This window comes from Ambystoma mexicanum, chromosome 4q (genome assembly GCF_040938575.1).
Source record: "Ambystoma mexicanum isolate Mex_15411 chromosome 4q, UKY_AmexF1_1, whole genome shotgun sequence".
Taxonomy (NCBI): domain Eukaryota; kingdom Metazoa; phylum Chordata; class Amphibia; order Caudata; family Ambystomatidae; genus Ambystoma; species Ambystoma mexicanum.
Genome location: NC_090928.1, coordinates 199,284,840 through 199,298,101, shown reverse-complemented (window position 1 = coordinate 199,298,101; position 13,262 = coordinate 199,284,840). Strand labels below are relative to the sequence as shown.

The 13,262-nt window shown below is 43.3% G+C and overlaps 1 protein-coding gene across 4 annotated transcripts in view; it reads left to right on the top strand.

Annotated features, from left to right (window-relative positions):
* Positions 1 to 13,262, top strand: part of ARID1B (AT-rich interaction domain 1B) — a 1,170,625-nt gene that overhangs the window by 937,148 nt on the left and 220,215 nt on the right. For all 4 annotated transcript variants that reach the window (XM_069607734.1, XM_069607732.1, XM_069607733.1 and 1 more), the window contains one exon: positions 10,861 to 11,182. In XM_069607734.1, coding sequence (XP_069463835.1) covers positions 10,861 to 11,182 — 322 coding nt within the window. The remainder of the gene's footprint in view (positions 1 to 10,860; positions 11,183 to 13,262) is intronic.

Sequence of the window (13,262 nt, the reverse complement as noted above, 5' to 3'; positions counted from 1 at the left end):
ACAAAGTAAAAAGTAAGGGTGCTCGCCAAACTCCAAAAGAAATGATCCTTAGTCCAAATTCTATTAGTTAACTGGTCCCTAACGCTTAGAAGAAAATGGAGGGAAAAAAAGAGGCTGCAGCAATGGCCTCTATCCTTGAACTTCTGCCTTGTCCAATCGTTTGGATTCCTTTTCCAAGAGGTTTTAAAAGTGTCATGTCCTGAAAAACATGTCACAACCTCTGAGAAGGTTCAATATGCGAAATCCTAATTTTGTACGATTTTCTCCAGGGAGAAAAGGTGTATTTTTTTTTTAAACACCATTTCCAAATTGTACTTGACACTTTTGTTTTGTACTTGAAGATTGGAACCCTCCAGGTTCTCTCCCTCTCCAATTCTGTTTGTTTTGCATTTCCTGGGCAGCAGTCAGTCGCAGAAAAACAGTCTTGAATTGTTTAGTTGTCAGGAGAGCATTGGAGTTTTGCTTAAACAAGTGGAAAGACTTTCATACTTCTGAAGCTTTGTTGTAACCTTTGGGGGAAGTTCTCCAAGTAAACACATTTCATTGAAAGATCGCTGTGACCACTCAACTTGTTTCCAGAGGCCTCCGTGGCCCAGCAGTTGCTATCCAGCTTCTTTATCCAAGGACTATAATCCATAATACCTATCCCGCCTTGATAAAGACCCTTGGTCGAAACACGTGTTGGCTCCATGTGAATGGCACTACTGGTGCTTTGAAGACTGTGGCATCATTTTTGCCAATAAAACCAATATTACATGTATATCCTAGTCATCATTTGCCTGTGCTAGACGCATCACCGCAATTAGTGAAAACCTTTGGAATCCAGCGCCAACACAGACGGTGCTTCCTTCCTTCCCTCACCCTTTAAAGGCATCCATAGCTAGATGGATGGTCTTGTGCATTTCATACACATTGAAAGTTCAGGGGGGAAATTCTGTCAGAGGGAATTCATGCACATTCGGCTAGAGCAAAGGCTGCGGCGGTAGCTTTCAAACTGCCTGTGTCGTGGGAAATTCATTATGGCTGTTACTTGGACTACCCAATCCGTGTTCTGTTCACATTACGGTCTGTATAGAAGTTCAAGGGAGGATGTAAAAGTCGGCCAGGCAGTCCTCGGGAACTTATTCACATAGGTAGTGTATGCATTTAGCGCAACCCAAAAATTCCAGTTGCTTTGGAATCGCCCATACAGCATGGAGGAAAAGCAGACTGGATGTGGGAATAAGAAAGTTAATCACCATAGTGACTACAGTACTCTTAGTCCATATCATCCCCACCCACCATCTCCCCCGCCCCCTCAAAAAGGTGATGCCCTCGAAGTGCTTGGAAGATAGACTGGGGCGTGGCACTAAGGGACGTGTTCACGCAATCATGCTTAAGTTGAATTTTAAAGGGGGGGTACATATTTTGCGGACCCCTGTACAGTATGAAGGAAAGGGGACTATGAACTAGAGTACTAGAGTACTAGAGTAGTCAATACAGTGAGTAACTTCTTTTTTGCTTGACTCCTATGAGTCTGTTAGTCATTCATTACCTCACCATTTTCCATTTGAAAAACTTTCAACAGTACCTGCAGTTTAAAGTTTGCAATAAAGTGCTTTGACTGGCTTGCCTTTAGTTCTAGAAACTGCAAATCCAAATTTGGCAATTTTTATCTTAAACTTAGTAGTCTCATTTTGATGGTGATAAGTTATGTTCCCCTACATCGGTCCACAGATTACTGTTAATGGTAATTATATGTCACAATTTCAGCAAAATATAATTATTTCATTCAGGGAAACCCGTTTCATATCAAAGAAATGTAGGCTTTCCATTTTGTAGCCTTTCAAAATAGGTTTAATACCTTCTCTATATAAAATATTGCACTGCAAGAGGTTAGACACAGCATTTCTAGTCTGTGAATATATGCTCCCCAAGACATGGGGGAGGGGAGCCTAGAACCCATTCCCACCTCCTACTGAAGGCAGCGTGACAGGGGCCCCAACGTCTCTGAATTAAATAACTAACTGCTACTACATTTGTTATGACTGTCTCTCACGTTTTTAATTTTGAACACTGGTTTTGGGCATATGTTATCAGGTATTACTATTCCAAGAGGTGTTTATTTCCCTTTTCTAGCTGGAATTATTCAGCAGTGACACGAGGGAAGTGTGGGCACTTGGACATGTTCACCAGAGACATCCAGCTGATGTGGCTTGGCCTGGCTTCTGCTGGACCGCTATTATTTAATGCTTGATCCATCTGTTTGCTGTCAGAGCCGGTTCCAGGCAATTACTAATCTATTAGAGAAATCTGGAAATATGGCTGTGTTTCCCATTTCCTAGTATGTCCTTTGCGAACGTTTGTATCTTTGTAGTGGGACTTGCTGAATAATTGCACGTTTCACAGTAAGTTTGTTCGGGAAGAAATTGAGATTTACTAAAGATTGTAGTCCATGCAGCTAAACCTTTCCTATTTGTGTGACATGAAGTACCTTACAGGAATACCCATTAATACGGGTACACTATTGGGGGGCTATGTTGTTGAAGTATGACAAGCCTATTAAAGAATGAATGTGTTAATACTGTAGGGCCCACACGAGCCTTTTGAGGCGAGTGCTGGCGTGGAAACGGTTCACTTATGTATTTTTGATTGAGATATTTAAAGGAAGATATGTGACATCACAGGCAGCCCCTCGCAGCAGTGTTAGTTGAGGCAGGTTCGTGAAACAGTGCACTTCCTCGTTTTCACGTGCATTTAAAGTGCTGTTTAGTCTTGCACGGATTGAGTGGTATCCCGATTACATTTAACCATTTGAATTAATGATGGATGCTCCCTGCAATTATGTAAACTACCCCCCCCTTCCAAACTCCTAAATAAACCCCCAAATGTACTCGATTGTGGAGCTATTTTAGAAGGATACTTGGCACTCTGTGGCTGAGACTACATCATGCCTAACATACAGGGCCACGTTGCATAACTGCTGCACTACATATTAGGCATATACCTGAAATTGACATTTCTATTTCTTTAACTTGCTTGCTGTTTTTCGAGTTGAGTGCCCCTGCCCCATATTTACTTTCAGACCGGGACCAACCAGAACAATGTTTCCCTTCAAGCCATCAAACATCATATTGTTGTTATGTTATACGTGTTGTAAGATTCATTATAAAATAGATCCTCGCTTGAGCACATTGTGTGGGTTTCTTTTGTGTGCAAATTTACATATTTACATGTGGCCAAGGTGCCATCAATGACTACTTTACTCTTTTAAATAAAGTTATGAATGGTACCACTCCTGGACACTTAAATAGCTTCATGTTGAGAACACGAATATATTGTTGATGATCGAACATGCTGCCCCTAAGGGAACACCGCCATATATAAGGGAGATACACGATAAACGCAAACACATTGAATAACCTGGGTTTGGTGTTCAACACACACGATCAACGCTAGCTGGTATTTATTAGTTGTGGTTGAGAATACCCTGAGAGGTTTTGTGATTGTACGCGTTTCTTGCATGTCTTCTATCTTCTCAATGGTGCCTAATGCTTCCTTCCCTAGGAGATCCGAGCAGCAGCTTCTGCTTTCATAGTGGGCAGGGTGGGACGGATTTCGGTGTCTGGGCTGGGGTCCAAACCCCTACAGTTGTCTTGGAATCTCGGCTGGCAGGCTTGCGATGGTGCAGAGAAAATGAATTACCTGCTGCAAGCAGTCAGTACCCTTAGTATCACTGCTTCTTTTATTAATGATGTCTGGGAGATGAGTTGAGATGGCCACTTGTGTTCTGATTTTGGAAGCTGCATTCAGACTTCAGTCAAGTTTGTTGATTTTCTCTATCTGGTAGTAACAGTCAGACTCTTACAACTTCCCACTCATTTTATTAATTGCAAATGGGTCAACAGCACACCTGTGGTTTACATAAAATAGCAGGCGAAATAAAATCAGCAACGCATTGGGGGGAGTTGTGTTAAAGACTTGCTTTTGTCAGGAAAAATACCATTTATTATATTTTTGTAATTGCATTATTAATAATTTAACAGTGGCGTTAGTGACTGGTTTATCAAAAGCAGGGAATATAATTCTACAGCCTGGCCATTATCTTCAAGGAACATGCCAAATTTGACAAGCCTCTGATTCAGAAAATCTTCAGCCAGTAGGTACTTTGCCCAAATCTTGTATTTCTATTGGGTACTGCTTAGCTTTTTTTTGTAAAGGAGTGGGTACATGAATAGTGCATATGGGGCTAGCGAAGCTAGATATTCCGCAGTAATTGTGTCACCTTGTTGAGTCATTTCAGTGAACATCCTGACATGCAATCTTAATCCTGGTCATGAGGCTGGTGCTTTACCAAAGTGCAGAGGCAAATAAGTAATTGGTCAACGTTTGGACAATATTGTTTATGTGCACCAAATTAAATACTGAAAACTGGCAATCATCAAATATTAATTTAGATTTAAAAAATGACTCTTGTTCCGTAATTGGCAGGTTTTTTTTCACCTTACCTTGTTTACATACAAAAGTGATGCTGATTTGAAATCAGTGAATTGAAAAACATAAACCTAGCTTTCCTAAAGCAGTTTTTTAAAGTTTGGAACAACAGCTGCCATATTAAAGTTGTCACCTTGGTGTGCTTTGAACAGATATTTATTTCATCTGGCTGAATCTTTGCATTGCCAGTCTGTAAACCCTCAACTGGAGGTGGTTTTAAATTGTTTCGTGCTTAAAGTGAAAATGGAAGCGTGGAAGCATTGCCACTGCGGGACCGGAATAAGGTACAGCCGATAGTTACTGGTAAGGAATCTTGTTAAAGTAAATTAATGTAGTAATTTATAATCAGGAAAATGCCTTCAGAATAAAGCTCATCTCCAAAAGTCACTGACTGGCAACTTGCCAGGAATGAGCAGCTTCCACGCAGCGACTGTGTTATACTCTGATGTGTTAGTTCTTCTCATCCAGCACTGTTGAAAACCTTTCATTAGTTATTCACTTGTATGTCAACATAGCTTTGGGGCAATTGGACATAAACATCGAAGGACGCACTTGGGCTGATTATCTTGAGAACTGAAATTACTGAGGAAGTGGAAATAATGGGACATTTAACTGGTTGACTGAGCTGTTAAACTCGCCATTGCTCAATGTAGCCTTTGTTTGTGAAACCACATTACAAAATTCCAAGCGTCGAGCAACCCCACATGCATACATGCTGTGTTTCTAAAAAAAAAAAAAGTCAGAGCCGTTTTTATCCTTGGCATGCGAAGGCGGCAGCATGCCTGCAGAGAAAGAGGCTAAACTGAAATGAGTCAGCTGTAGAGGGAAAATAAATTCCCCCCTGCTGGGGCCACGTGAATAGGGATAATGTCACAATGTGCGTTTGAAACATTCTTCAGATGTCAGGGAGCCAGCCCGTGCCTTGAGTAAGAGGGCCACCACCATCCCACTCACACACGATGAGAATACGGCTTGTGAGTGGGAGTTGGTGGATAGGCCGTACATCCTGATTACAGTGATTAGGCTGTCTGAGCTACCGTGGGAACCATGAGCGATAGCTATGCAGAACCCTTCATAATCGACAAATTGTTCATTCTTTCTTTCTGAGCTGGTGGCTTGTGAACACGCCTGTGCTCCAACGTCAAATGGACATCAACATTCTTAGGAAATATTGTCCTTCTCAGAAACGGCTGCAAACCCCCCCCCCCCCTTTAAATGCTCTAGTGAGCGTTTACACAGGTCCAGTGCATGTTTTCAGGGTTGTGTATTTGCTTCAGCAAAGCGTTGCACCTAAGGCGCACTGGTTCCGTTCTTGTCCTTAATTCTTTCATCTTCTAAGATGAATGTACTCCTATGTCCTGTCCATGACGTCCCATGAGTATGGAGGAAAGGGGCTCCGGACTAGGACTATAGTACTCACAACAGTCACTAACTTTAACTAGACCACGTGCCTGATCTGTTGACTCCCTTCCCGTGTCTTCCTAGTGCACGTATTCTTTCCCACATTAGCCCTGTGTGTCAGGAAATGCCCAGTCTCAACACAACGACTGTGCATGGTAACTGGAGCTCAACATAAATTCCATGCTTAAAGTAGGGAGGAAAAGAAGAATGCACCAATGTGTGTGTTTGCATGAATGGATTCATGCATGCGTGCGTCCTTGTGTTAGTTCTCAGTCATATAGTTATCTTAATTTCGGAATCATTTCAGTTCAGTATGTAGTGCTCTACATTTCCTATTCGACATAGAGACCGTTATGACGGCCTTCGCTAGAAGAATGCCTACATGTTGGAACGGCATTGGTAGTGTTCGTTATTCCAGAAGCTTTAATGCATAGTTGCACTCATTTAGACTTTGTCATTAGGAATCCTGCCTCTGGACTCTTCTCTGTGCAATTGGAATACTTTATGGTTTGCCAGCACATTGTGTAAATCAGTTTATTAAACAAAGGCTTCGGTATTACATGCACAACAAGGGTGCCTTTATAACTGACATTGAATATGTTTTCTGGTCTCCAGTCATAGCGAGGCAAGTCGTGTGGGATCCTCCTGTGTTCATTGACTTTGTCTGCTTCTAGTCCTTGCCTCTTAGTCAGGATACCACTCAATCCGTGCAAGACTAAACGGCACTTTAAATGCACGTGAAAACGACGATGTGCAATGTTTCACGAACCTGCCTCAACTAACAGTCCTGCAAGGGGCTACCTGTGACGTCACCTCTGTCACCTTCTGTAATCAGCCGAACACACGAGGGCCACAACTATATCCACGTGGCAGAGGAATTTTACTCTGTCTAGGGTTTTTCTATGTTTACTTTTCTTTAAACTAATTACATTTTCTAAGAATCTTCGGCGAATGCCATATAATATCTCCAAAGTCTATTAAATCACATGCCAAAATCTTCAATTTGTTCACTATGGTTCCTGAATATTTACACACTTGTTTTTCTTAGTCAATAGTAAACTAGGAACCCTAAAAGGGAATCCTCCAGGAAGCGAAACAAAAGTACACGTCTAGGATTCAGCTATAGATGTATGACTAATGAGCTTAGTCTCTTTCTTATTTTTTTTTTTATATGGATATTTTCTGTTTCAGATTACTATGGCAGTGCTTCAAATGAGCATGTCATACCAAAAATGGAGTTCAAAATATGTATTAAATTAAGTTGTCTGAGCGTCCAGGACCGAAACCTCAGTCAAAAGTCACAGATCCCTCTTTATCTATATAAAAGCCAGCAAAGAACTTTGCCTTCACTTGCCGCCAGCAGTGGTAGCACATCCTTAAGTCTCTGTCAGCTGTATCTGGGAACTTGGCCTTCCACTTCCCAGCATGAGATGGTTCTCCTTTGTCACCATCTCAAGTTTGAGAAACTTGACTTCAGTTCCCAGAATGCAGTCCTTCACCATTCAATCTTTCTCAATGGATTTTGGATTTCACACTTTAAGTGCCAGCATTCACTGGTTCTCCTTTCCACCCCTTTCTCAGTAGTTCTCAGAACTTGTGATCCTAGTCCCAGATGTTAGCATTTACCAATTCAATGTCACTTCTCAGTATCGCTAGAAACCTGCCCAAGTTCCAGAAGTCAGTGTTTCTCAATTTGGTTTGCAAAGCACTGAGTTCTTCCTCTTGAGTTGCTCTCCAGCGTTCAGCCTACATCTCATTATCTCCACGCTCTGGCCAGCTGACCTGTCCTTCACGTCCTTGGCATTGACCTCGTCTGCATGCTCCTTCACTCCCTACCCTTCTTTCCAACTTTTTTTTCTCTTTAGTATCTGCTTCATGCTACCTTGACCATTCACGCTCCTCAGCCTTGCCATTTCCCCACTCTAGGACAACCTTTCTTCCCTGAATGTTCTCAATGTCACCAAGTGACATTCTCCAGCACCTACCTGCCTTCCCCTGTGGGTGAGTTCTGGAGGCTGTGAATCTCTGCAACATCTTGTGTATGTCTTTAGTCTTGTCATTGATTACTGCTTGATGTCTATCGTAGGCCAGAATTCAGCACTCCTTCCTCGTGTTAACATTTTCCGCTCTCTGGATTCTTCATTGCTATCCATCGGGTTGCAGTTCTTTGGTATGTTCAGAACACCCATCTCAATGGTCCCTTTTGCCTTTTAAATGGTTTGCAGCTCTCTAGGGCGTGGCCCAAGACCATTTTCACCGGGAAATATTGTTCAGTTTGTGTTTTTCCCCACTGCCGCACAGGGTACTAAACTACACTAGATTTCACTGAGCTAAACCTTTACGCTTCTCTAGTGAATTTTCTTGTCATTTATTCTAGCAATAAAGGGACATGTCCAGTCATTTGCTGTGCCGTGTCATGGTTTGGAATCAACAAAATATGCAACAGATGATGTTTGAACATCAATATTTTATCAACAAGGGAATTGGTGGAAGAAATACCATTTTGACAGGAACACTAAAACAGGATACTATAACAAGATTTTCGGGATGGGGGAGATAATTTGTTGCGAGAAGGGCCTATGCTAAGGCGACCAAATCTCTTGTCCTTATTCAGAACCACGCAGTTCCAGAGAGTTCATGAGGGTTTTGCAAAAAAGTATAAACCAGCTTCAGCTGACCCGAAATTCCTAACAAGGCATCCGGCTCAGGACAGTTTGGTGGTACAGGCTGAGACTGTGAGCAATAAGTCGAGGGCCTATCCATCCGTACCACCTGACAGGGATGACAAGTGTTATGACATGCCTTCCCGCCAATTCCTGTCATTCCTTAACTGATCAGGGGGTTGCAGAGGTATGGAGCAACCATGATCTTGATTGCCCCAGATTGGACCAGGAGAAAATGGTACCCGGACCTTCTGGATATGGCCATCTGCCCTCCACATAGTCTTACCCAGAGGCGTGGTTCTTCACCCGAGTGTGCACACGTTCAACCTGAACGCCTGGCTTCTGAAAGGCTAGGGTACATGGATTAGGACCTTTTGAAAGATGTGATGGAGGTGTTGCTTTCAAATAGAAGGCCAGCAACTAAAGGTCTGTACTGCTGCTGTTGGAATAAATTCTGGTGCGGAGCACAGCATGTGGATCCTTTATGTGACACTTCAAGGGTGTTATCCTTCCTTAATTTGGCAAGACAGGGCCTTCAGGTTGCCACCATCAAGGGCTTAGAGCCACTTTCTATTTTCAAGCGCACTCCAGAACAAGAGTCAAACTTCTCGATTCTCCCTTGTGGTTCAGTTTTTAAAAGGCCTAACCCTTTCCCTCTGGCACCTTTCTTGGTCCTAGCATACGTTTTAAACTTAGTGTTAACTTTCCTCATGGATTCCGCATTTGAGCCATTACACTCGTGTCCTTTGAGGCTACTATCTTGGATGATGGCCTATTTGGTCGCTATTTCCTCCGCCCGGAGAGTATGCAAATTGCAGGCCATGTCCTATAAGCCACCTTTTACAAGATTTTCCTGCAACAAGGTGACTCTTGGAGTGTGCCTCTTGGTCCTCCCAAAGGTCGTATCTGAATTTCATCTGTCTGCCAGCCACCTATTCACCTCCTCATCCAACCAAGGAGAATGAACAGCTATATAGTGTCGAACCAAAGAAGGCTCTGAGTTTCTACATCACGAGGACAAGACAATTCAGGCTGGAAGACCAGCTGTTCATTGGATACACAGGCCCGAAAACGAATAGAGGAATAACTAAGCAAAGCATCTCTAGGTGGATAGTGCTTTGTGTCTGAATGCTACGCCAGAGTGGGTAAGGAAATCCCTGAAGGCTTCAGGGCACATTCCAGTAGAGGTGTGGCAGCTACCTCTGCTCTCAAAAGAAGGGTACCTGTAAAGGATATCAGTCAGGCCGCAACGCAGTCCGCCGTACACACATTTGCAAAACACTACTGCATGGACACAGTATCTGCAAATGAGTCTCCTTTCAGCAGGGGTATCCTGCAACAAGCAGTGACCTAATCGCGATGGATTTCCCTCCTCCCCTCCTCCGTAATAGTCTTACTGCGATTGAAGTCTATCTAATATGAGGAATCTGTGGGAGGACACAACGCATTAGAAGAATTTAACCCCGGTAATGTTATTTCTACTGGATGGTCCTCCCACAGATTCCTCATCGTCCCCCCAACCTACCCCACAGTTACGGAACTCTATTAAAATAATGCAATGACTCTCCTTTAATGCTTAACTTTTTTGACTCCAATCCCTAACACGGCTGTGCAATGGGAAGAAACGACAACTGAGATCACAGGGCACCGAGTTCACTATTTGTACTCAACGCAACGTCCTGTCCAGTCACAGACGAGACTGCTATCAGCGCCAGTGCGCAGAACTACCCCTACTGGGAAAAAGTTTCAGAAAGCTGCAAAACAGGAGAATAAATATCTAAGATGAGTAATCCGTGGGAGGAACATACAGTAGAAAGAGCACTACCAGGGGTAAGTAATTTGTTAATTGCATGATAACCTTGCACCTCAACCTACCGGTCTACCATACCATGTGGTGGGATGGTGTTTGTGGCCTCTGGTTGTGCCAATATATGATTTGTATAAGTTTATTTTAAAACGTACGTTTTTAATAACTGTATTGCTGTACTTAATATTCTTTTAGATAAATTAAATCGTTAATTCTTATCGTAAGCTGCATAGGTAGGCCAGCAGTGGTAAAATATTACAGACTGTAATGTTGAAACACCCACAAGCAAACAAAAACACTAGTGGTGTACTGATGGACTCTGAAGCCCTTTCCTGGATATGCTTTGTGTAATGCTTGTACGGAAATGTACTTGAATGCATAGATTGCAATTTAGCAGCATTCATTGTGCCAAAAGGCACATACCCATTGATTATAAGGAGAAGCCTTCTAAATAAAGCAATGCCTGTTTGTTACAACTGAAATCTTACGTTGTGTCCCTTTTTGTTTGCGTTTTAGGGAACTACACCAGACCTCCTACGTATACGGGTGTACCAAACACGAACTACAGCGGCCCAGGGCCTGGCATGGGGATGAACAGCCAGATGCATGGCCAGGGGCCAAACCAGCCCTGTGGCACCATGCCGATGGGCCGTATGCCAGCTGCTGGGATGCAGAGTCGACCGTTTACTGGGAACATGAGCGGCATGACCCCTAATTCTCCGGGCATGACTCTACAGGGAGGCCCCGGCATGGGCCCGCCTATGCCATCTGTAAATCGCAAGGCGCAGGAGGCAGCTGCTGCAGTGATGCAAGCAGCTGCGAACTCTACGCATGGCAGGTATACATCCAGGTGTAATATTGAAAATAAAAAGCACTATTTGTACGTGTCCACGGGCTGAATACCTGGTACTCGGCCAATATTGTGAACAAGACCATTCAGAAGCGGGGCAATGGCTTTACTTGATATCTACAAGTGCCCTAAACCATTAAATGCAGGAAAGGAATGCTGCAGGTTCATAGATTATGTATTCATTAAGTGCCGAAGTAGCCTCTTCAGACTCGCTCCCAAAAAAAAATGTATATATTGAGCTACAAGCTTGAAATATTTTTAAATACTTGGGGATAGACAGACTTCTGACTCAAGCCATCTGTGACCCACTTCTTTTTCGCCTTGCCGATCGAAATCGGTGCTAGGCCGCACCAGGTCTGGTCTGGTTGATTGTATTGCTGCTCCAGATGGTGTTGATGCAGGGGGCCTATTCACGGGAATGCTAGCTCCCTTGGCCTGTCCTACCTAGAATCTGTTGGCGGGTCCCTGCAGTGGGGTGACCGGGGGTGTAAAGCTGGTCTGACCCAGAGTACTTTGTTACTGCTACAACGTGTGCCCCTAGACGTATGATTACGGGAAGAAGAAAGGTTAATGCAGGGAGTAGCTTGGAGATTGTAATACCTCGTTTGTAGCTGATAAAGAATGCAGAGATGTTGTCACTTTGTTTAATGAAGCATTGATTGTATTCGGGATTTCGTGTTCAATAGGCACTCAACCACCCACACCAACAGAGTATTCTTTTTATTTGTATCACTTTTAACTGTGCCCGATTTCAATCATTCCAGTAATTTCAGCTTCCTTACGCATTTACACGGACCCGGGCTTACCCACCTGAACATGTTGCCAGTGAGGACCATGGTGCCAGTGAGGACCAGCCCTTTCATATTGTCTATTGTCATTCCATTGCTGAGTGGATAGCTTTGCCCTCAGTACTAGGTGTTTGCTTTGCAGAGTTCACCCCAGACCCCCTAAATTATCCTACAAGTAGCTTTAATGGCATTTGATCATACCATTTGAGACTGCCATGCTAATCTGTCAGGTGTGTTTCATGCTTGTGTTAACAGAACCAATTCAAAGAAGATGTTCTTTCGTCCTGCTCTAGGCCACCATACATTAGGTCGCCTGCTTATCCCAGCCAGTCTGGGGCTGGCGGACGGGCCATGTTTTCTTCACAGCACCCCAACTATGTCAACGCTCAGTCTCCCATGATGCACCAGCCTGAACAGTACGGGTAGGTAGCCAAACAAACTGGACTTGTTGTGGCAAAGCTTTTGTTTGTTTTGGGGGAGCATTCGTTCTGAGGTGTTTTGTTTGTGAGCACGACATATTGCTGCTAAAGGAATGTCCATAGTTTTTACTTTTAAACTGACACCCCTTTTATAATGCACATTTTGCTATTTAGGGTCTTTTTTTATTCATACAACACTGGTGTTAGCAATTTTGAAAGCTGCATGCTACTTTCATTCGCGGAACCTCTAAGATGCTCTGCATGGCTTCCAGCATGGCTGCTTCACAAATGGGAGTGATGGTGAGAACTCCCATCGTTTAAAGAAAGGCCATTCGTTCAGCCCATCCATTGCTGCCATTGTCATTGTGCAGTGGGGTTGTCATGGAAATGTGCAGTGCATTGTTCCCTGTATGGTTGTGACATGCCATAGTGTAAAAGATACAACAGCCTCTGTATGCTGATGTCTAAATCATTGTTCCCCCTATGAAGCCTGACCACGATGTCGCAGTTTCAGTAGTTTCATCGCTCTGTGAATGTAATAAAAATGCACTTCTGTTTTATCTACGAGAATTAAATATATGGTTTCATAGGACTTTGTGGCACCTGGCTGGCACATCTTTCCCACTTGGGGTTCAGATCCTCAGCAAATCAAATGATAACATCCAACCTGGTTTTCAGGATATCCTAGACGTAAATGAATATGTATGAGGAAAATCTACATATAAATAATTTCACTGGCGCTCATTTGCATGTTTATTGTTCATTATGAAAGCCCAACGGGATGTCAGTATTTGGTGGCCTGACGATCGAAGGTTTCTCCCAGCCAGGTAACGGAGAGATGGAAGCCAGACACACCTCAAG